The sequence below is a fragment of the Ursus americanus genome, chromosome 19 (assembly GCF_024610735.1).
Source record: "Ursus americanus isolate L20-20 chromosome 19, mUrsAme1.1.p, whole genome shotgun sequence".
In the NCBI taxonomy this organism is placed as follows: Eukaryota; Metazoa; Chordata; class Mammalia; order Carnivora; family Ursidae; genus Ursus; species Ursus americanus.
Window position 1 is genome coordinate 48243063 of NC_142145.1, and position 24899 is coordinate 48267961.

At 46.2% G+C, this 24899-nt stretch overlaps 2 protein-coding genes across 2 annotated transcripts in view; one reads left to right on the plus strand and one right to left on the minus strand.

Moving 5' to 3' along the window:
- Positions 1–8919, plus strand: part of LOC148108514 (uncharacterized) — a 71939-nt gene extending 63020 nt beyond the window's left edge. Inside the window, exons 3-7 of the mRNA XM_087869940.1 lie at positions 1872–2056; positions 2443–2517; positions 3468–3549; positions 6673–6826; positions 8723–8919. Of these exons, the coding sequence (XP_087726066.1) occupies positions 2035–2056; positions 2443–2517; positions 3468–3549; positions 6673–6826; positions 8723–8755 (366 nt within the window). The 5' untranslated portion in view covers positions 1872–2034 and the 3' untranslated portion in view covers positions 8756–8919. The remainder of the gene's footprint in view (positions 1–1871; positions 2057–2442; positions 2518–3467; positions 3550–6672; positions 6827–8722) is intronic.
- The window catches only part of COLEC12 (collectin subfamily member 12), a 185866-nt gene that overhangs the window by 10188 nt on the left and 150779 nt on the right, over positions 1–24899 (minus strand). Inside the window, exons 4-9 of the mRNA XM_045781968.2 lie at positions 23918–24016; positions 22152–23198; positions 10065–10553; positions 8918–9054; positions 7602–7711; positions 500–645 (exon numbers count right to left, since the gene is read on the minus strand). Of these exons, the coding sequence (XP_045637924.1) occupies positions 500–645; positions 7602–7711; positions 8918–9054; positions 10065–10553; positions 22152–23198; positions 23918–24016 (2028 nt within the window). The remainder of the gene's footprint in view (positions 1–499; positions 646–7601; positions 7712–8917; positions 9055–10064; positions 10554–22151; positions 23199–23917; positions 24017–24899) is intronic.

Sequence of the window (24899 nt, forward strand, 5' to 3'; positions counted from 1 at the left end):
TAATGAAGCTTTTGATAAGGATCTTTTGAAATAAAAACTAGAAACATCCAAAAGCCTCTTTGGCTTATAAGCTTTTCAGGGGTATAGACTATCTCCCTCCATTATCTGGCATAGCACCTGGCCCATACTACATGCTCAATAGATGTGGAATTGAATGGTTGGCCGCCTAAAATGTCTGTGGATGGAACTCTATAAAAAAGATATAACACTGGTACCAAATTTGTTAACTGACACTATTTCAAGACAATGACCTCGAACGGTTAGTCTAATATTTACTTCCTATATGTTAGGCACAGTTATTAACTTATTTAGGCTCTCACGCCAACCCCATGAAGAAGATACTGTTACTATTTCCCTGAGGTTAACCACCTGCTCCCCTCGTAAGTGGCAGAACCAAGACTAGACCCCAGCTGCAGCGCCTGCATTCAGAGCCCTCACATCTCACCCTTTAACAGGATATAAGCTCCGCGGCCCACCTTAGGTCCCCTCTCCTGCTTACCTGGCTCTCTGTCCTTTTCGCAAATGAAGTTATTGACTTCTTCGCACTGGAAGTCATTCCACTGCCCAGCATAAATCAGCCCAGCACAGTCTTCTCCTGGCCCGTGGCCATGACCCCAGTTATCTGGCTGTCCAGCTTTCCAATTCCTTTTAGTAAAACAGAAATTGAGTGTTATTTGCAAGTCATGCAAAAGTTTTCTTTACCCAAGAACAGCAGAGAAATGTAAAAAACAAAACTGCAGCATGTCATTTGTCCCGGAATGAAAATGCACTGTTTAAAAAGCTGTTCTTATTCAGAATAAAAAGCAGCTGTTTTGCAGAGTGGTGGGTAATGCAGCCTCTCCCTGTGGCTTGTTATCTTTGCCACAACTCGCGAGCTGCTTCATCGCAATGCTGAGGGAGTAAATTCTTCTGGCAACACAGTTAGATGAGTAACTTTCCAGTGTGTACTAGAATGCTGACTTCTGGGCATGTGTGTATGTGTGTGTGTGTGTGCACTCGGAGGACACGATACACACACACATACACACACTCGCTCACTCTCCTGAGAACCCTGAGCGATCCTTGCACATATGGATACCTTGCCTGTGACAAGTCGGGGAGTCGGGCAGAGAAAGTGAGGGACTGCTGATACACGTTTACGAGGATTACAACCACCAACCCTGGGTTGGGGTAGTCTGGCTAAGTTGTAGATAGCTGATTGCTTTAGAAAGAAACAGTAATTTAGTCTTACTGAAAATGACTCATCCATTTCCCTATTTTTTTGGGAGCAAAAGTCTCAAAAACAAGTTTTCTTTAGGATGAGTTCACTTGGGGCTTGTTAACTTGGCTGCCACAGCTCAAAACACCACTTTGCCAGAGTTTGCTGTTCTTGATTCTATTTCTATGCAATAAATTAGATGTGCTCTAGGACTCAAAACATGAAATATGAATTTTCTCTAAAAAGCAGGTTCTTGCATAAAAGCTTGTGGTTAGTGCCTGAGAAGACAAGCTTGCCTCATGTGGAGGGTCTGAAAAAACACGTGCGGTAGAAGGCTCTTCCCATAAACGATGACTCATTACCCCGTCAGCCATAGGGTGTCCTGGGGTCACCCGAGGATACAGCCCCTATTGCCCTACATCTTTTGACAGGAGTATCAGGACGACCAGAGGGCAGTGGGAAAGGACAGGTGAAATTCACAGTTAAAGGGTGAGAAGATGAGGTAGAATTGCCTCCCCCACACCAAATATTGGGATTTTTAAAAAATGAAAAGTGACCTCACTTAAATCTAGTGACAGATAATTTAGATGAAAACATCAACTGAAGAGAGTAAAAATGGGATGATGCTTAGGAGGGAGCGTTAGAAATATTCATTCACACATTCACTCAACAGATATCCACAGAGCACCTACTATGCGCCAGGGATGATGATGCCTCGTGATGGCAACACAGCAGTGCCGAGAGAAGACGGAATTCCAGCCTTCACGCAACTTACGTAACAGGCAAGAAACAAGTGGATTAAAAATCTCAGACTGCCATGGTGATGCCAGAGAGAAATGAGGTTGGAGGGAAAAACAGGTTACTTTCACGGCTGCTTTTTTGTGTGTATTTCCCTCCACCTTGTAGGACCCCTTCGGCAATGTCAACAATGCCTGACCAGTTGGGTCCTGCTGATGTACGTTTGGCTAATTTCTGCCAGCAATGGTAGGGGGTTTGATTGCAATTTTGTTTACAGAATTTGCGATCTGTGATTCCTGAATGTATAATGATGGGACATTTGATAGTCTTTATCTCAGTTTCCTGGGAAGTTGTATAAACAAGACTTCTGATAGAAGACCTGTTTAGTATTTTTCCCTTGCATTTCCTGCATTTAAGTAGATAAACGAGATTTAAGAGCCTTGACCAAAAGAGAACTGATAAGAAAGGAGATAACCTTTATCACCATTCTCCATTATTTTTCCAAGGCACTGAATTCTTCACATGCGGTGCTCAACGTTTTCCTGTGGGACAAGAACTAGGATGCAGTCCTGTGGCTGCAAGTGAGTGACTGAGGGGACACTGGCGTGGGTGGGGGGTAGAGGAGCCCAAAGCCAGGCTGCAGGGGGCAATTCTTGCAGCCTAAGCACCCAGTCTCAGGGCATCTCTGCGGAAAAGCCAAAAGCACATGGAGTGATTTGTAGCCAATACCCCGAGTCTGCACGCTTGTAACACAACAGAACCAACCATGTCAGATAAACAGAGTGTGTACGTTTTAGAGAAGAATTTCAGCTTAAACCGTGCCTTAACCTCCTTTACAAGTAGATTCTGGAAAGAAAATGGCTGAAGCCTGGGCCCCAAACCCCTGAATCCATGTTATAACAGGCACATCACAGACGTGGTTGGGTAGCAACACACGTATGTACCGGGCAGCATACTGTAAGTTCCCCAGGGACCTGGGAAGCAGGTGGACTCGCTGCTGCAGTCAGCTGGCAACACACAAGTGCAGCAGCCAGTGGGCGCGACCCTCCCCGCCAAGGATTTTGGTTTCTCCCAATGGCAGCAGAGCACAGACTCTCAATCTTGGAATAGCCCCTTCCAACCTCACAACTTCGTACTTTCTCACCAACCACAAGATTGACTGAGGCTGCATGGCCAAGAAACTTCTGCTGGTAAAAGCCTGGCCTCAAAATAGGAAACTCTTCATTGTGAGAAGTGTTACTTTGCTGTAGAATTTTCTCCCAATACCAGGATCTGTATAGATTTCTCGCCGGTGGCCTAAGCCAGCACCACTCTGCTAGAAACACGAAGCACAGACCAGAGTTTTTAGTGAATTAGAGGACTCCGAAGGTTGCCTGCTGGTGGCCACCATTCTGTGGCTCTCTAGTCTAAAAAACACAATATGTAAGATTACATGGAGCGGTCTGCATGGACAGAGAGGCAGCCCAGTGCAGAGATGGGAGTGTAACTCATCACCTGACAGGCTACTTCCAACAAATGATGTCCTGTGCAGGTGACCAACGAGCAGACAAGAGGAGCTTCAAGTGTGTTTTGAGAAACCCTCGGGAAGATGATCACATGTCTGCTGATCTAAGGTGGGCAGATGCCGGCAGGGTGGGCAGGAAAGGCCTTACAAGGCTCCCTTCCAGGTGTGCTCTGAGCCGAGCCAGTGGGCGGAATCTACATCCCACTTGTGCCCGATTCCCCCACTCCTACCGGGCAGGCTCCGTGAACAGTGACCAGCTCTGCCAGACGACATACTTGCATTTATTCCATCAGCAGCAGAAAGCTCAGCTGTGATGTGCTCCTGGTTTCACTGATCCTGTCTTTTTTGTCTGTTTTCTGTGTCATTGCTTTCAGGTCGTTATTATTTCCTTCCATCTACTTGTTTTGGGATTAATTTACTCCTCTTCTTCCCATGTAAAGTGGAAGCTGAGATCATGGATTTTCAATTTAACTTTTTTTTTTTTTCCAAACATAAGCAATTTAAAGGAGTCTAAACACTGTGTTAGCTGCATCCCACAAATTTTGATAGGTTGTATTTTCCTTTTCTTTGCAACATTTGCAACTTTCCTTTCCGATTTCTTCTTTGATTCGTGGGTTATTTAGAGGTGTGTCCTTTAATTTGCAACTATTTGGCAATTTTGCAGATATCTTTTTGTTATTGATTTCTAACTTAATTTTGTGTTGGTCAGAGAACATACTCTGCATAATTTCAGTTCTTTTTAAATTCACTGAGACTTGTTTGATGGCCCAGCATATAGTTTATCTTGGTGAATGTACTGAATGTACTTGAAAAGAGTGTATTTATAGCTGTTGAATGAAATAGTCCATAAACATCAATTAAACCAAGTTAGTTGATAGTGTTTACCATATCCTTACTGATTCTTCTACTTGTTCTATCAACCACTGCGAGGAGAATGTTGACATCTCCCTTGAAGCCCTGCTCTTTGCGGTGTCCGCATTTAGGATTGGTATGTCTGTCTTCTTGATTGTGACGCGGTCTTGGAAATCAGACTTTGTTTTTTGTTGTTTTTTACATGAGTAGGAGAGCAACATGTTTCACTCACTGCTGCCCCTACACTCTAGAAAAGATCCTCCAGGCCAGCACAGAGGCCAGCACACAATGGACTCTCCAGGATAATTTAGTGAATGTGGACACAGGACAGTGGGCTACTGGATCCCAATCTCCAGTCAGGGGTCTGACGCTGGCCAGGAAAGAAGTTTTCACAGATCTGTGATGAAATGAGAAAAAATAAGGATAGCTCTGTGTGTGGGTGTGGGTGTGGGTGTGAGGGTGGTGTGTTAGAGGAAAAGGGTAAAAGGACAGCTGGAGACTTGACTGATGCTTCTACAGCCTGGACAAGGCACAGGGAGGCGCCAGAAGCACGGAGGAGGAGGTGAAGGTGAGTCCGGACAGACGGAGAAGTACTTGGGGAGACATACTGGTGAGAGACCCCTAAGAGCCTGAAGCCCAGAACCCATCCCCAGGCCATGGTGGAGAATGTTCTTCTTTAAGACCCTGGTGTGGGATCTGAGTGAGGTACTGTGTGTGGCAAAATACCGACATGCCAGGCGGTATTATTCCGCAGTTACTGACTGGTGTGAAGATAGATACGATCATGACAATGATAGTGATAATACTAATACTAGAAGGTGACATTTCTTGAGCACTTGCCACAGGCCACACATGGTCCTAAACGCTTTATATACCTAATCCCATCTCATTTTCACAATACTGACGGAGGTAAGACTCGTTGCTAGATGAGGACATGAGATTTCGCACGCTTGAGTAGCTGGCAGCTACGAAGGCCACGTCAAAGCCTGGAACCCAGACCTCACTGCACTGGCTCTTCTTCTAGTTTGAGCAGTGTTTATTATTCTATGTCAAATTAAATCAGCCTTTCGTTGTTGAGGCCTCATAATACGTCTGCCTAATTTATTCTTGCTTTTAAAACTTGGTCCTGGGGACTTGTCAAGTATATGTGTTCCTTTGGGTGGAAAACGAGAGGCACAGGGGTCCTGTGGCTAGGGTGCAGAAGCCAAGGCTCTCGCGAGGCTCCACGGTGGCTGCGGCCGGGGACGGAGTTCCTGGGAAGGTGTCTGGTGATCTAATCCTCCTCAGGTCCCAGGTGCTGACACTGGTGCTCTCCTCCCACATCCCCCAACTCTTGCGAGAGCCCAGGGAAGAGGAGAAAAGTGTCCCTTGGGGAAAGCCAGTGACGACTGTAACGTTCCAGCTCAATCCATCCCATATGGCCAATCCAGTTTTTTCTTGGTGGAGGGCTTCTGACTGAATTTCTTAGTGACTCTCTCCTAGACCTTTTTCGCACTTAGGGCTGTGAGGAAAGTGGAGGCGGCTGATGTTTTTTTTTTTCAAGCTCACCTACCCTCAACTCCCTTAAAAAAAAAAAAGTGCTGGCAGTCTTGTCTAAGACAAGATTTGTCTTTATCCTTTAATGACTTCTGTGTTCCATCTCTACCACCACCCTCCCAACTGTTTTGAGTCTCCTGAGGTTCATCTCTGCCATGCTGGGTGCTCTCCTTGGGCTCCCCCCCCGCCCCAGTGCCAGGGTGTGGTAGAGCTTCCTCTCCTCAAGGACAGGTGCAGAGGGAGCAGACAGGAGATCTGGTGGCCCAGCAGGCCGGTAGCCACTCGCCCAAGAGGCACTGTGAGGCTCACCTTCAGAGCAGACTTAAAACCTTCCAATGCTCCATCCTGATGTTTGGTCACGGTGTTGTAAAGAAATGGCCTTATTCTGGTTTCTGTCGATACCCTCCAATCCTGCTTGTCACGTGGGAGATTTGTCTACCTGTGCCCAGGCACACTCAGATCATGGTCCCGGGATCTGGGGATCAAATCCTGTGTCGGGCTCCCTACTCAGCAGGGAGTCTGCTTCTCCCTCTCCCTCTGTCCCTACTCCCCATGCTTGCTCGCTCTCAAATAAATTTTAAAAAAAGATTTTTTAGAAAGAGTGCACACGAGTGGGGAGAGTGGACAGAGGGAGAGAGAGAACCTCAAGCAGACTCCCCGCTGAGGGCACAGCCTGACTCGGGGCTCGATCTCACCACCCTGAGATCATGACCTGAGCTGAAATCTCAAGAGTCGGATGCTTCACTGACTGAGCCACCCAGGCGCCCCCACAGAAACATTTTAAAAGCTCTCACTGGCTTCTCCACCGCCTCTGGCCCCTGTTCCCCCTCTTTGACTGCTACAGGCCCTGCCTCAATACCCCCGGCACTGTCTCAGCCCTGAAACGCCTCACTGTCTCCTCCCCGGGTGCCTCGATCACGGCTGTCTCCAAACCACGGCTTGTGCCGCTGCAGGGTCTGCCTTCTCTCCTCCGGCAAAGGCAGGCTGGTTATTCAGAGGTGAGTTTTCATAAATTCTGCTCCATGTGTGCAGTTTGTTGCATCTTTTCACATTCATTAGAGGCAAAGGAGGAGTTGGAAGAAGCGAAATTCAAATGGGTACAGTTCAGCCATCTTCTGGCCGTGGGGTAGTAGGAAGGAAGGAGTTGGCATGCCCCCTGCAGGGGTGGAATTCGGGGCCCAGACGTCTCCGTGGGCCTGGGAGCCTGAGCACGTCTTGTAAAGGGTCTCCAGTCTTCGTTGCTGCCTTTCCAGAACTCAGGTCACACCAGACTTACAAGGCCTTTTTCAAACCCCTAGGGGACGATTATCCCCCCCACACCATACTTTTGTTCCTGGTGCACCTGTCATAAACTCGTAGTTCCTAATCACACTCTGGCCAGAAGCGCAGCTGGGGTCAGGGCCATGGACGGTGTCATCCTGAAGGGAGCGCCCGGCCCGTGAACAGGGGTGAGCTCTGAGCATGCCTGAAGTAGTCTCATCCTTCACGGCCGCGTTTGAAGAGAACGCCTCACCTCAAGTACCAAACTGTGAGATTTGATGAGTCTCTCATTTTTTTTTCCATAGAAATGAAAAAAATTCAGCCATGAAAAGAAAAAAAAAAAAAACCCTAGTTTATAGCCTATTGATTCTCAACCACACGTGAAAACACGCAACTAAGAGCAGAAGCCTCAGTGTGAGGGGCTTCCAGGACACGGGGTGGTTCAAGAAGAGACCGCAAGGGCTCAGGCAAGGGGGGAGAAACAGAACAGCCTGGAAGGTTCTGAACACTCACTTATACTCTGGAGACGTCCCATCCAGCCACTTCCACTCATTTTCACGCTCCGAGTCCGTGAGGCCGATCCAGTGGCTCTCTCTCCCTACCATTTGCTTCTTTATCCATTGCTGAAAGATTAATCAGGGACAGTGTGGTATTATTTGGGGGAACAGATCTCTAGAGGGATTCCCCCTTCCCCCGCAACACTGGTGGGGGGAAGGACAGTTAACAGAGAATGTGTGTTGGAGTATGTACAGGCTTCTGCTCTTTTTTTTTTTTTTTATTGTACCTGTGTTGTTTTGCAGTGTTTTGGGGCTTTGACACTTTTTCCTTCTGTAAGTTTGTAAGCGATATCTAAAGGGACGCTCTTCCTCTTCTAAATCACCCAGACAATGTAATGAATGCCAGCAGGCTCCATCCCCCCTTCTCTCACCCGTCGCTCCAGCGTGCTGATAATACCAACAGCTGTGGCATTATCGAGCTCTTCCTCTGGCCAGCTCCCATGCCTACTGTGCCACCAACATGTAGTAAGTGGCTGAGCTGAGATTGGACCCAAGTCCACATATCGGAAGCCCGGGCACCTGACTGGATGGCCATCCCCAATCAGTTACTGCAGGAAACATCTGTTTTCGGGGCTGTGTGTGCTGAAGATACTTAGGGAAAAGGAAGGAGTCTGCTGGAACAGTGTGGCACCGAACAGCATTGGCGTTGTAGCTAGAGGGACCTCAGTTTCAGTCTCAGCTCTGCATTTACTTCTCATCCTATGATTAAAGCCATTAAACCTTGTGGGGCCTCAGTTTTCTTATCTGTAAAAGGGGGATGATAATACCCATAGGTTCTAGGGTTGCTGTGAGGTGTAAAGGAGAAATGCCTTCTGCAGGGCCTGGCACATAGCAGGGGCCTAGGGAGTGGTCACCAGTGCTATCACGTGTGAGCTCTGCCCCGTGGCCTTCTCTACTGCTGAGGTCATATATCTGGTCCCTTGCACCCGCCCCTACACTGCTCATGTCCCTCGGCTTCTCTCTCCACAGGTGTTTGGTGCAGGCCAGCAGGCTTCTCTTCTGCATTATAGCTCTTTCCACAGCCACTGGGAGGAGCCACCCATCTCTAGGCTTAATAAAGCAGTATCTATCTTCCAGGTGGAAGCAAGAGGACGTCATTCCTGTGCGTGAATGCTGCTTGTCACTGGATAAAGCCCAAATCTCCATCGTGCAGCCTTCTGTGTTTATATGACTATGGATTTTTGATACCTTTGAATCCCCAGTTAAGCATGCAATTTCCAGATGCAAACGATCCTTAAATTATAGTTTTCTCCAAGCGTGCCACAAACATACCTGTTCCTCTCTTGTGTTTATGAAAACGAGATGTGAAGACTTGTCTTCACAGAAGAGTTTCGCATCCTCAAAAATTTCTTTCTCAACCGAAAAATAGTAGCATTTGTCCGTGAAGTTCTTCCAGTGAGGCGGGCAGCCTAGGAATGCAAACGTTTAAAATAGTAATTAAAAAACCAACACACACACAAAGCACTACGCCTTTCTTCAGTTATGTTTACGAGGCCACGGCTTTGGCCTGGTTTCCCTCGAAGGCCGAAGATGGCCGGGAGCAGTTCCCGCGTCTGTGTGTGAGCCTGCGACTGCCCGGGACAGACACACTGGGAGCAAAGACTGGGGCGGGGGGGGCAAGTCGCAGAGCACACAGTAGTTAAAACTACAGAGCCTGGAAAATTACTGACGGCGGGTCTCAGTTCCTCTGCGTCTGGATTAGTCTTTACGATGACAGAAATCACAGAAACAACAACAAAAGGCTAAGCAGACACAGATGTGTCACATCAGTCTGGAGTCATGTGGAACCCATCAATAAAGAGATGGGAGAAACCAGAACCGGAACTGGGCTTGTGGAAAAACGATGACCAGAATCATGCTTAAGGAAATCAAGTGGAATTGGGTGTGATTCAAAGGAGAGAAAAATAGGCTTGGTTGCTAACCAAACATTGAGGGTTTTGCCGAATTATCAAAATCTGGTAATCGAATTTAATAATTATAAAAAAGCTAGGAGCACCAGCATGCCTTCTCAAAACCGTGCAATCTGGGCTTTAGCCACAGAAAGTTCCATCTTCACGGTTACTGAGGGTCGTCTGTCCCCAAGGTGAAAGGCATAAAATGAGAACAAGGTTGGTTGGGGGTCGCCAGCCTCAGACTTGCATGAAGGAAATGTCTGGGGACGCGTTTGTCCCTGAGGGCCTGACTCCGCTAAATAAACAAGTGCGAGGGAACATGACGGCGCTGAGAGAGACACATGTGCTCGAGTGACAGCGCCTGGCGCAGAGGCCTGTGAGAGCAGCGGAGGCCGTGTGCCTGCCCACACGGTGCCTTCGAAGCCAAGTAAAGCGGGGCGTGGGGGGCCCACGGGGCTGCATGCTGGGGCCGGCCACAAGTGCACACAGCGCCCCTGACCCGGGTGCGAGGGAAGGCTCAGACTCACCGTTGGCCTCGGGTGCGGAGGTGGGCTCGTTCTGCAGGGCTAGGGGCATCGCTGCCCCTGACGGGCCTGGGGGGCCGGGGGGGCCCTTTGGGCCTGGCATGCCTGGCACCCCAGGCAAACCTGGCAGCCCCCGTGGTCCAGGCACCCCCGGCTCTCCCACGGTGCCCTGCAGTCCCTGGAAGCCAGGAGGGCCCTGAGGGCCAGGGAGTCCGTCCTTGCCTGGTGGGCCGGGGGGGCCTGGGTCCCCACTGGGGCCCTGAGGGCCAGGCTTCCCGGGGGATCCACGGGAGCCCTTGGGGCCCTGCAAGCCTTTGGAGCCTTTGCCGCCACGCTCTCCAGGGGGGCCAACGGGCCCAATTGGGCCCCTCTCACCGGCGGGGCCAGGTGGACCAGGCTCCCCCTTCTCTCCTTTCTGTCCTTTGTTGCCAGTGGGACCAGGAGGTCCCTGCTGTCCTCTGTCACCTTTTGGACCCCTGGGGCCAGGAGGACCTAAAATATAAAAAAAACATAGATGGCGTGAACATGAAATCCACTGACTGGTAGTGAAGAATTAATCCTATAAACTCTCGAACTAAAAAAATGTAGACGTCCAAAATACATAAAGGAGTGCCGCTTGTTTCCCCATACTATTGTGGATGGTATTTTTTTTTTTTTAAACAAAAAGATTTCTTTACTAAGCTCACCCTCTCTGCTCCAGGCATTTAGAATATATCTTAATGGCACACAGCTCGCTGGTAGCCACGGGTATTTTAGGGGAGGGACAGCTTCACGCCGACACCGCAGCAGTGGCCACACCATTCACCTGGGCTCCCTTAGTCGTCTGAGACTGTTCTGTCACCAGCAGAAAAACCTTGCAGGGTGGGATGGGGGATTCCCTCCTACTTGTTTCCTCCTCTTTTCATTAATTTGACAAATATTTATTAACAACCTTTTATATGCCGAGCACTGTGCAAGGTGCTGTGGGATAAAAAGTTCAATGAAAAATGCCATCAGATGTCGAGAGGCACCGTCCTGCTAATTCCCTCACACACCAACTGCCAGCCTCTTCTCTGTCACCTCACTCCTGGCCCTCCTGTCTCCTCCACCGACCGTGCCATGGGGACGCCGCTGTCCTCGAGGCTGAGTGTCCCCTCACCTGTGCACCAGCTCAGAGGGTCTTGGTGGGAAAGGGCTCGATGGGCTGGGCTGAGAAGAGGGTCCGCTTTCCCAGTTTGTTAGTCTAATAATGCAAACAGGGAAGATGGGCTAGAGAAAAAAACAGGTGACCATCTAATTAGGCAGCTGAGAAAAAAAAAAAAAAGGGACACCATTTTATTCCCAAAGGAAGAAGGCAAATATCTGTTCATCCTTTATCATCCTAGAGAAGCTCACATAACCCGGGGTTGTTTTTTCTGTAAGTCCTTAGGGGCAACGGGGAACTGCACGCAAATACACCACAACCAGGATTTGCAGAGGGAATGAATTTTTGAGGTAGTTTCATATACGTTATGTCACGTGAACTTCATCTATGACCTTTTATTCCCAGAGCACATTTGAGGACATGTAGAGCCAGAGACACCAAGCTTCTCATTCAACACTAGCTCCTGAAGACAGATACACCCAGGAGGATGAGACGGGGCCAGTCACTGTCCCGCGGTGGAGCTGGCACAGGAATTCTGGTCTTCTTACGTTGAAATGACTGTACCTAGGAGGGCACTGTTCTCAAATATTCTACTCTCCAGAATTTTTGAGTTTCTGAAATCTTACTTTTCTACAGGAGTAAGCGAAAGAGATCCATACTCATTCTTTCCATAGAAATGGAAAGCCTTTTGGGCCAGGTGGGCAGAAGTGCTGGGGAGATGAAGGGTAGGTGGGCCTCCCACCCTGTGTTTTTCTTGATCCTCTTGGCCCCCTCCCCCCCCACCAGCTGGTCAGGACAGAATAGTGAAGCAGGACTTCCTGCCTCAGTGGGCGATCTCTCTGCCCCACTCTCCTTTCTAGGCCTGATGGATGCCCACCGTGCCCTCACACTATCCATGGCCCCAACCAGCCCACCCATCTCGGTTCTCCCTTAGTTGAGAACCTCAGCTCTGGACCCAGCTCTCCTTATTTAAGGCTATCCATGATGTCGCCCTTGGATTTATCGGCAGACCTTCTACTGAGCCATAAGAGAGTTTATGCTAATGGTTAGGACTAGTTTCAACGTGTCCCTTTCTAGGGTTATCTTGCTCCATAAGTGAGAGACTTGAGAAGCCTTTGCGATAAAGAGTTTTCTCCCGGAAGCCAACTCACTGACTTCCGCTCCAGCTCCTGGTGGCTCTTCTCTGTCATCAGCTCTCCTGGTCCTTATCTCCATCTCGTAGTCGGAGGGTCCACTTTCTCTGGGATGTCCTGCCAGCACCAGCAACCTGGCATGTCTCAAACTGAGCTTACCCTCCCTTTATTGTTATGCCCTTCACCATGTCATCACAAGCATCTCTTCCTTCCCTCACTCATCATGACCTAGGGTGGGTGTTACCCTCTTAACTGCTCTTCCTCCCTCTGACTCCTCTCCATTCACTCCACTCTGCATCTTTCGCACATGTGTCTTCCTTACCCATAACTCTGACCTCTGCTTGCTCTAGAATATTCAGCCCCTACTACTTGGTCAGGTGGTATTAAATCAAGGCTTTCATGGCCTGGTTTGACATGTGTTTATTCCATCTTCCTCTGCACTTCTGCATCTCTTCTCTTAGAATTTCCTCTGCCCATATCCAACAGGAAAATTCCAGTCCACCTACCACATAATCCTCCCAGGTGGAAGTGTTTCCTCTTTCTCTCATCTTTGAGTACTTGTTTGCTCTTAGAGGGCACATCCCCAACTAGCAGCTAGCCGTCTATGGTGCACAGTCGCTATTCAGACAGTGTTTATCAAATCAACGTGTGTCGCAGACCCAAAGACCTAGCGCCCTAATGCCAACATTTTGGGCCCCAGGACAGACCAGAAAGGAAAGATTTCTGGGGAACAGTAGCCTGATTGGTATCCCTCACCTTATTCTAAGAAGTATAGCTGCACTCAATCTACGTATCAGGATGACCCTGGCTGCTGCTATGGGATGGTCCTGGAGAGATCTGTCTTTCTTGACTCTACTCACATTTAAGAATTGATCCAGTGGCCTCTGCATCTGCAATCTTCTCTTTAAACTGAGGAGGCTCAGTAAGTGTACTAGTAAAGATAGGGAAGGTGGGTTTTTACTGCCACATCTATCTCCTGTAAAAAAGTATCTTAGTTCATTTGTAGTTTAAAAACACTGTCCTAGAGATTAACAGCGGGAAGGTGGTGTATGCATTCCTCCATAATGGATGTAGCATTATGGAAGGTTCTAGTGGAACAATACTGACAACAGGCCAAAAAAAAAAAAAAAAAACAACAACAACAACAAAAAACCAAACACACAACCCAAACCCACAACAAAATTCTAATTTAGTTAGAATAATAGCAAAAATAAAAGTAGCTTATCTTCTCACCTATTTCTGTTTTACGCTCTATGCTTAGCCTTATGAAATCCACATAATGAAGAAGGTTTGTTGGGAAATTCAAGTGCTTTAGAGAATCTTTATGCTTATTCTCTTTGTAGGTTTTGCCAACAATCAGTGTTTCTCATTCGCTCACAACTGAGGACTAGACTAGCAGGTCACGAGAAAGGAGTTTACCTGTGCCCATGGAATAGAGACTGGTCAGGGGTTTGTCTTCCTGATGTGACAGACCCATGTGATAGGGAGTTCTGTTTCTCCAAGAACACCTTCCTCTGGTTTCTGACAGACCTCCAAAGACACACAACTCTCTCTTCCTCTCCTGATATGAATCCGAGACCTCCCTTCCCTAGGATGACAGCTTTTCATTAACCTTATTTCTTTCTGGGGTTGGGTAGTTACGGTATTCAGCTATTTCCCTCTGAAGTGCTTCTCAGATGTCCCCGCTCACTCCACACAAAAGCTGTGGCTAACTTTAAGAACGGCACCAAACACGGATTCCACAGTCAGTGCAAAATATCATCAGGTGCTAACTTCCAGATCTTGGGGAGGAAAGGAAAAGACGTCAAAAGAAGATGCAAGTTTTTGCCTTTGATAAAGGTCGAAAATCTTACTTGTGATTCATTTCCCCACTGGATGAGCATAAAGACTGAATTTTTTACACAAAGCGCTACGTCGATCACAAATAAGTTATCTGACTCTCTTAAGCTGAAAACTCGTGACTGTGGATAAACTCCCGGCAAGCACAGTGTTATTGATTTCTGCATCCACAGCTGTCCTAGCCTTGGGGAAACCGTCATGGTGCTAGAGCAAGAAGCTGGCCTTCCAACGTGGGGCTAAGTAAAAATGCATGTGTCCCATACATAAGAGGATTCATTCATATACTTAACGTATTCAATGAGACCATTCTTTGCTCATCAAGACCTAGACATTTCCTACTTATTTCTCTTTAAAAATCCCTGAGGAAAAAAAGCTAAAACCGCTTTAAAAGCCAGTACTGGACACCCACAAAAAATAGATTATGAATGCCAGGGGGTGTATCTTCCTCGAGGACACGGGACTGTAGCATCACTTACTAGCACCTGGATAATCCCAGGCTTTTAGGTCTTACGTGAATCTTTTATTGGGCAGCTGTTGATGTGAAAATAAAATGAAATAAAAGACAAGCCAACGCCTAGTGCCTTAAAACCCAAACAGTGAGATAAATAACACGAGAGTATTTATAAGCGTGTGTGGTAACAACTTGTCTTCAGAGTTGAGAATGTGCTAATGTTACCACGTGGAGGCACGTGTGATTGTCCACTCAGAAGCAAATCTGAGAGCTGCTTTCAAGGCCAAGCGAGTGGCTCCCTGGCTCCAATTCTGAAATGCCAGGATACCCACCACGGTGCTGGTAAAGCCATCACAAGCTCCAGAAATGTCTGAATCTGACTTAGACCAGGCCTGGGAGCAGCCTGTGTTTCACTGCCAGCAAAACCTCCTGAGTTCCCCACCCTCCAGAGCAGGGAGCCTTAAACACCTGAACCCTCCGAACAAGCAGTTTAAAGAGAACAGATGATTTTCGAGAAGAAAGGGAAGAAGGGGGGGGTAAACAGAAGGGGGAATGAACCATGAGAGACTATGGACTCTGGGAAACAAACTGAGGGCTTCAGAGGGGAGGAGGGTGGGGGATGGGATAGGCTGGTGATGGGTAGTAAGGAGGGCACGTATTGCATGGTGCACTGGGTGTTATACGCAAGTAATGAATCATGGCACTTTACATCAAAAACTTGGGATGTACTGTATGGTGACTAACATAATAAAAAATTATTAAAAAATAAAAATATAAAAATATAAAAATAAAATAAATAAAGAGAACAGATGATTTTAAATCACTGTGCTGTTTCTGCTTTGGAAACCAAACTGTGCGCCTTGGGGAGGGCCCAGCCCTGCGTCCTACCCCTGAGATAAGTTTCCAATTTGTTTGCCAACAAGACAGAAAGTAGAGAAACCACTTTAATTCTTACTGCCATCCAAAATTTTGGAGACTTGACTTTACGACATCTAGTGGTAAGGATGGAAGATAGAGAAAACTAGTAGTAATATAATTGGAGACATTTTTGCTCCTCATTTAAAAATTGACTAAATTAATCAAACATTTACTAAAATACCTACATTATAAAAAAGTCATTCTGTTTCACTGAGGTACTTTCAAAGCACTTGTTTCACTGAGGAAATTTAAAAAATATTATTTGGCAATTGTTTTGAAAAATAATTCAATTCTTAACCTCATGTTGAAGACACCCTTCTGGAAAGCCACGGAGGCCCCTTCTCCACAAATATACCCTTGTCCACAGGGTATATTTAAATCACCGTTTCTCACCAACTGGCCACAGTCTGCTCCTATGCCTTCCAGTGACTACTCGGAAGGGTCCTCAGACAAGTGGTCTTGTTTGAGGAAGCCTGTCAAGAGTGGGTGGGGTTGGCAGTGAGAGAAACTGAGGCCCCTTGCCCGATCCTTTCAGCCTTCCTAGGTATCTGTCCAGATCCAGCTCAAATGTCAATCTCTTACTGAAACTTCTACCGATTGCTCTCCTGAAAATAAACTCTCCCACATTTCAACCTCCCAAACATGCCATCTGCTCTCTCTCATCATCACATAGCAGCGGGGTGTCATGTGGAAACATGGGTTTGGGAACTAGAAAGTTCCAAGGTTAGCACTGACATTTACTAGCTCCTTGACCTTGGGTAAGTTACTTAGGCTCTCTGTGCCATGGTTCCCAGCCTTGCAAATGGCAGCTGCAGTAATTCCTACCTTCAAGAGCTGTAACAACGAAAGGAGACAATTGAACCCAGTGCTCAGCAGCATGCCTCTGTACTGCAGACACTGGACTGAACCAGGAGTTGAAGCTAGCTGTCAGCAGCACCTGAGTCTGATTCCTCTCCAGGGCTGGACACCAGGCCACCGGCAGTAAGTACTTTTAGATCCAAATTGACGTTGACCCCCTTCTGTACAATTTTGTTCCTTGGGCACATGAAGCTGTTGTTTTCCACTGTGATGTAGTGGCTGGGGCTGCAGCAGAGGGGAAATCTTGGGGAGGCGCTGAACTTACACTGGGGTATGAACATTAGCCAACCACCTGCTGGGCACTGAACTAAGAGCTTTATTTACATTATCTCATTAAGTTCTCATCACTCTAAAAGGTGGACGCAGACGAGGATGAGGAACTGGGTGTTTGTGTCTGGGTCTGTCCCATTCCAGAACTCTTATTCTCACCCACTAATCTGATGCCTCTCTCAGAAGAGCAGGGAAGGGAACTCTTTGCTTGGGCTAGGACGGGGCAACTTAACATTCTCTGCGGCTTGCAGAGGAGCAGCTCAGGGTGTGATGTGAACTTCCTACCCAAGAGCGTATCATGACATATGAAGTCCTCCATATACATAATGGGCATAAAAATATTACATTATTTGTAAAAAAAAAATAATAAAGCTTTCTTAATAAGGTTTGTTTTGTTTTGTTTACGGATTCAGATTGTTGCTGGGATTCAACATGGGTTTAACGCCTATTTCCACGTTATCGCGTGGCTAGCTTAGTGCAAGGAGCCAACCTCAGCTTCTGCTTCACAATGGGGCCAGTGACTCCTGTGACTGAGCCGTCCCGTAGGCATGAGGACTCACGAAGTGCGAGTCAAGAGGATTTCCCAGGAAGCATCAGAGCATTCTGAACCTTGCAGAGGCAAGGCCAACGTAATCCAAAGTGAATTCAATCCTGCTCCATCCTGCTTTGTCCCTTCTCGCCCTCATCCTCGGGGAAAAGGTCTGCTTGGAGGGAAAGAGGAAGGGGAGCAGAGAAGCACACTGGGAAATGGAGCTCTGCCCCCAGTCTCTTGTTCTCTGGGAAGACCTCATGGGCATGCCCGTTCTGGAGGAAGTTGAACATATGGAATAGACAGGGGGCAGCTTGGTTGACTTGAGACGTGTCCGAGGTCAACTCACAAAAAGTGCAGGTAATGAAAAGACCAAGGATAAAAGTAATATGGGAAGGCAAATGAGGAAAGGAAAATATCATTCAGAAGCCAGGATCTCCGGTGTTTTAGAAACACTGAGACAGAAATCTCCTCCTAATAGACATGTTCCACTTAATATGTCTAAACGGGCCTCTCTTCCTGCACTTCTGCAGTCTGCCGTCCACCTACTTACTCAAGCTAAAGACCAAGTAGACACCCTGCTCCTGTCCTTCCTTCTTCACCCTCCACTACCATCCACCCACCAGCCTTGTCCTGGCCACATATACCAGCTCCTGACGCTCTGTCCCATGTCTGTCCACACCCCTACAACACAGAGTGCCTTGGCTGCTCCTCGGGGCTTAGGACATGTTGGGTAGGAAACTCCAGGGTCCTGAGCACCAAACCAGGTCAAGAACAGGTTGCTGTGAGCTCTGAATACTCACAGCCCCTTGCACCTGTAGATCCCTCCCCTTGGTGGAGTGTGGCCAGACGCAGCCAGTCAGGGCCCTGATGGCCAGGGAAGGACAAGGCTGCCCTTGGGTCTGCTTACAACACTCCTCCTGAATGAGGACACCCATTTCTCTCATCTCCAAGTCACCCACAACTGGCCCATAGCCCCGCACTGGACCCTGTCCTCCTGCTTGCTCCCCCCTAATCTATCCTTCTCCCACCTCACCCTGCTCCCTGCAGCCAGAATGACCTTTTAAAAATATAAATCAGATCATGTCACCCCATGCCTCAAACCTCCCTGTCGCACTTAGAATGAAATCCCAGCTCCCTGCTCTCACAGACTCCTTCAGGGGCACCTGAGGACCGGGAAGAGGGGCACGCACTTTCAGCGATTATAGATGGGGTTAACAGCACGGGCTCTGGCGCCAGAGAGCCTGGGCTCTGATTCTGTTTAGCTACTTACCATCTCTGTAAATCTGAACAAGTTCCTTAAATACCTCTCCAAACCTTAGTTTCCTCATCTATAACCTAGTGATGATCTTATAAGTACCTGTCTTACTTGGGGAGCCTGGGTGGCTCAGTCGGGTAAGCGTCCGAGTCTTGATTTTGGCTCAGGTCATGATCTCAGTGTTGTGAGATCAAGCCCCGCATCAGGCTCTGCGCTGGGAGCCTGCTCGAGATTGTCTCTCTCCCTCTCCCTTTGCCTCTCCCCCATCCCCTCCCCGCTCCTGGCTCTCACACACTCTCTAAAATAAATAAATAAATAAATAAAATAAAGAAGTACCTGTCTTACAGAGTTTGTGTCAAGCACTCAGTGCATTCACACTCAATATTAATGGCTAAAAATAATAACAATAATGGAAACATTAACTAATTTAAAGCCAGGGTCTAAATCTTCAGCTATAAGCTCTTCATACACTTCCTTAGCTGCCAAGGCACACTGTCTACACACTAAATATGTTAGAAGTTTACTTGTAGAAGGCAAGCTAGCAACTGAATGGAATAAAACTATAAAACTTATAGCTAGCAAATATCCAGAGTACCAAAATAGGACTGTCTAAGGTTTTACAGAGCCAAGAGAAATTTAGAAAGCTCTTATTTTATGTGGTTGCACAACATCGGCCCTCATTTTGATTTTCGGTTGAGAAAGAATAGGAAAGAACTAAAGCAATCACTAAAGAACTTTCTGATCGTATGAAAGCCCTCCCCTCATTCACAGTATGACTCATACCCACAATGTCCCTGACTTGCAATTGTCTGTCTCCTCTGGAGTCGGGACACCCGTATTGCTCAGGGAAGCCATTATATTTACAGGCAACACCATTTTTTTTTTAAAGGAAAATCATATAAAACCAAAATTTGCTTTCTATTTGTGAATACCCACTAGTCCATGTTTCACCCTCCTCAGATATCATGTGAAATCTCCTCCACGTGATAGTCTTTAAAAATAGCTGTAGACAGCTGCCTTGTTCTCCACTAAGCAGTCTCTCCTACAGGTTAAAGTTCCCGGGTCCTTCAACCCTTCCTCCAGCACATGTAGACTCCGTAATCCTGGGCATATTTTTCTGAGCATTCTGTCTTGAAAAGGGCCCCTCAAAGTACACACTATCTTCCAGGGGTAGTCTTGCCATACTGAACAGAGTAAGATATCACCTCCTTCATTTTGGACATCATATTTTCATTGACATAATCAAAGATCACATTAGATTCACTGGCAGACACAGTGACTTGCTTACAGTCAACTAAACCCACCATGCTTTTCATGCATACGATCTCCCATCAACCACTGTTTGGTCTTTTCCAAAAGATCCAAGCAGGATTTTACATGTATTCCCTGTCTCTCTCATTTTGTTGGCATCTCTTTACTATTCTAGCCTCTCCGGGTCATTTTGGATTATGATTCTAGCATCCATGGGCTAGGATATACAGTTTCATGTCACAAAAGTACTGGATTATCAGGTCATCCATATCCCCATGCTAGTCACTGACAAAGCTGTTGAATGGGGCTCTGCCATCTGCCATCCAGACCTGCTGCTGGCCCCACAGGAGCTCACTGAACGAGCATTCTTTATACGCATTCTGTGGAAGACACACCCTTGGGTCTTCTGCAATGACTCATGCCCTTGTGTCATCCCTTCCCCTTGAGTGTCCAACCTGTGACTTGCTTCTAACCAACAGAACATGGCAAAGGTGATGGCATGTCAGCCCCTTGACTTACATTAGATTAGATTACATTACATAATACTGTCTCAGCAGACTGCAGTGAGAGACTCCCTTGTTGGCTTTGAAGAAGCTGCAGTGTTGTCAGATGGTCACATGGCAAGGGTCTGTAGGTGTCCTCTAGACCAGTGCCCCTCCTTCCCCCCAAAAGACCCCAGAAACCTCAATCTCACATTTGCAAGGACATGAATTCTGGCAAGCACCTGAGGAAGCAAAGAAATGGAATTTCCCCAGTCAAGCCTCTGATGAAACCTCAGCCCCTCAATGACAGGGTCCCCTGGTAAGACGGGCCTTGCCCAGATTCCTGATCCACAGATACTGTGAGATAAGAAATGGATGTTGTCCTGAGCTGCTGAGTTTGTAATTTGTTACATAGCATAGAAAACCAATATCACCAAAAAAATCCACCTAACTGTACTGTAATCCAGCACCTATTTTCTCCGTCTTTTTCTTAACAGCATCATTGACAGATGCCTTGGTAAAATCCAGAAAGGCTATTTTCCATTCTCCTAGTTTAAACAATCTAGTAACTCTGTAAATGTGCAGGAATGAGATTAGGTTCACCTGCCTTCTTCTTAGTGAACTCACTCGGATGATTGCTGCTTTCCCCGAAAGCTCACAAATTATCCTCTTAACAACCTCTGAAGACAAATTCCCCATTCTACACAGTGTGTCTACACATCTATTTCCTCTTTTTGAAAAATCAGGATTACTTTGCTTACTGGCATTCTCCTGATACTCTAAAATTCTCTTGATTTTAAGCTACCTGAGGGCAAAGACCATCTGGGCTTCTCTGCATACCCCAGAGAGCTTAGCACACCATGTTTCACATAGTACTTTCAACTTACAAGCTGTGAAAATAGTTTATGACTGAAAAATACTATTACTATATGGTTGCCACAAATCTTCCAAAGGAGACTTAATTTGAGCCAAGAATTTTCAGTTTACATGGATGACCTGGATGAGAGTAAAACTCAAATTTAAATGCAAGTCACATTCTTTCTGTCCTCTGTGGCCTTACAGGGACTGTGATGGCCGACCATACATCTGCTTGTGACACTTAGAAATAGGAATTCCTGTGACTGAAACAAATTAATCTTGCTTTCAAAGGAGCCTGATTTATAATGACATTGAAAGGCACTGAGAATGTCCAAATCCAGAAAATATTTAACGGACTGCCTTTGAGTTCTGTCTACAAATTCATAGTTAAAACTCTTTTCAAGATATGGAGCTTAATCCAGTCATTAAGCGTCTGCCTTTGGCTCAGGGTGTGATCCCGGAGTCCTGGGATCGAGCCCCACATCAGGCTCCTCCGCTGGGAGCCCGCTTCTTCCTCTCCCGCTCCCCCTTGTGTTCCCTCTCTTGCTTGCTGTCTCTCTGTCAAATAAATAAAATCAAAAAAAAAAAAAAAAGATGTGGAGCTTAATCTACCTGCCCCTTGAGTGTAGGTTGAACTTCATGACTTATTTTTAAAGAACAGAATATGATGGAAGTGATGGTATGCGACTTCTGAGGCTAGGTCATAAAAGGCATGTGGCTTTTTCTTGTGCTTTCTCTTGGATCACCTGCTCTGGAGTCAGCCAGCTGCCATATTGTGAGAACACTCAAGCAATTTCACATTGCGAGGAACCAAGGTCTCTTGCCAACAGCCAGTAGGGAACTGAGGCCTCCTGCCAAGAGCCATGTGAATCACTCATCTTGGAAGCAGATCCTCAGCCCCAGCTAAGGTTTCAGGATGACTGCAGCCCTGGCCAGTATCTTTTCACAACCTTGTAAGAGATACTGAGCCAGAGTTACTCAGCTAAGCCACTCCTGAATTCCACAATCCACAGAAACTGTGAGATAGCAAACGTTTACTGTTTTAAGTTGCCAACTTTTAGGGTAATTTGTTATATAGCATTCAATAACTAACATGAATAAATTCAGAATTTTCGCTTACCTTGTAGTATTGTAAAATTCTTGATAAGCTGACCATGCTTGGAGTCTACCAGCTTCATTTCCTCCATAATCACTGATAAGTTGGCAACTTCAGTGTCTAACCTTGACCTCATCATATCTTGTTGCATCCTGAGAGAAACAGAATCCAAACGAATGTTGGCAAGTGTGTTATTCAAGGAGGTCAGATCATCTGTGTGTTTGGTCAGTGTGTCTGTGCACGTGGTCCTGACTTCATTCAGATTGCTGGTCAGCGTCCGCAGGTAGTGGGCCGTGTAACTGATGTTGCTGAGGATGTTCACAATATCCGTCTCAAAGAGCTGGAAGCGTTCCTCCAACTGGCTGAACTTGATGGCCGTCCGGTTCTCCGCATCCTTGTGTACGTCCTGCAGGTCTTTCAGGTTCTGCTCGTTGGCTTGTGAGGCGGTGGTGATGTTGTCCATCTGACCTGTGAATGAGTTGAGCTGGCTGTTCATATCCTCCAGGGTGTCGTTGTTAGCTTTGGCCAAGGCAGAGTTATTGGCAGCCAGCGTCTGTAAGCTCTGCACTTTCTCCTTCAGCCAATCAGTGTCCTTCTTGGCCTGAAGGAAAACCTGCTGCAGATTTTGGAAGTCGTTCTTGATTCGCTGGATAGCCTGGCTCGTGTCATCCACAGACCGCTGCAGATTAGTGATGAGGTTCCTCTGCTGCACCTGGGTCAGGTTCAGGTTGTTGAGGTTCATAATGACCACATTGTGAGAGTACATTTGGCTCTGCAGGTTGCCCTGCAGCACGCTGGTGTCTTGCTGCAGATTCGTGACATAGCCATTATACGCCTGGAGGGTTTTGTTTACAGTGGTGATGAGGAAAGAGTTATTCTCCAAAGTTTCTTTCAGTTGACTCTGCCTGTCCACCAGTGCCTCCCCACTGGCCTGTAACTTCTCCAGAGTATCCTTGTTCTTGCTGGTCTTCTCTGTAATCTCACGAAGCTGTTGACGGAGATCCAGTATGTCTGATCTGAAGGTCGAGAGCTCTGAGTTGGTGCTCATAGCTTTCTTCCCGGTTTGGTCCCCTGGAATAAGACAAATTCATTACTTAGGTTGGTGGTATGGAGAAATGTTCAGGTGAGGTCAAAGATCCCAAAGAGACGTAACTGGTAACTGTATGTCAGATATAAAATCTGTGGTATACGCACAGTGCTCTGCATTGGTAAAACCCAGATATCTACTGAAACTGGGTCCTGGGAAATTGGGAAGGGTGCTAACTTTGTAAGTACTTTTCTCAAAGAAGGAGGGGGATTTTACCAGATTCTAGAGCACGGGGCAGGGTGTCAAAAAGGAAATAACCTACTGTTTATTAAATTTACCATTAATTCCAACCTTAAAAAAGAAAAACAAAAATCAAAGGATAGAAATAAGCTGGAATCTTTTAATTTTAAATTTCTATAATTCTTCCATGTAGTTTAGAATATTTCAAATAGGAACTTACTGAACATTTTATAAAAGAGCTTTTATTGAAGTGTATTTGTGGTCCTTTTTGATCAGGATTGGTCCTCAGATTTTAATTGGCACACAGAATGATTTTTGGGGGAAGGATTCAACTCCAAAATTGCTCCTTAATGTTAAAATGTAGAAGTCTTTAAATAGGGGGGCAAGACTCAACACACAACACAAAAATTTAACATCCTTCTGGGTGAATGTGAATTGATGGCAGTATCATTCTAAATAGCTGTGGTCATTTAACGTAGAATTAAAGGATTCAGTTTAATGGTTCATTCTTGTTGCAGATTACCTAATTTTTTCAGGTCGCTTTCCACTGCTGTAAGCTTGTCATCATAGGTTTGGCGAGATGTCTCCATGCCACCCGTAACATTGTCCATTTTTTCTACGACTAAGATTTGAGAATTAAGGATTAGTACACACACCTGCTCACATTTTATTTTTCAGTTTCGATAAAAAACCATTTCATTAGAGAATAAAGGAAACAGATTGAAACAAAAAGAGTATAAATGAAATCAAATACGGGGAGAAAAGCCATTCTTCTAGAAAAATAACTTACTTGTCAAAACCCAGTGGTAGTTTACTTGGTTGAGAATTATATGTTCTTAACTGTTCTTAGGATTCTGTACTGCCTTGGATGTGTTAGACATTGTTTAGAGCTCAGTTTTTATTTTTATGTATTATATAAGCCCTCAATCTGTATCATTTTCTAAGGTAATTTTCATAGATGGAGGTATAACACTGTGATCTTTTACAAAATTTTATCACTCATCTGACTCCCTGCCATTCCTGGAACGTGGTATGCACTTTCTCTGGAAGAAAAGTCTGTAGTAAAGAACACCTAGCTTACTTCTATAAACAGTCTTTGTAGAAAGAGGGGAAAGAAAGTCAAAAGAGTGTTTGCCACTCTTTTTCATGAGGCCTGAAAAGTCGGCCTCTCCTTAGTGACAAGGGAATCTCTACTTTATCATTTCCCAAGATGCCTACATGAGTTTCTAGACAATTATTTATGAAGAAGACTTTTTTTTTTAAGCATCTTTCTGATTGTACATGAAAGGGAAAGAGTTAGTGATACAGTGTTAAATAAAAGCTCCTGTTCTTATTTGTTCTCAGAAGGCAGTAATTCTTTATGGTTGTGAATACGAGTTTCTTTCTAAAATATTGCATAGAAGTGACACCTGTGAGATCCAACCTCTAGCAGCTTGAGATCAATCTGTCCTGGTATCAATGGTTTTCTGAAAAGAAGGACTGTATTTTTTTTTTTTTTGAAGCAT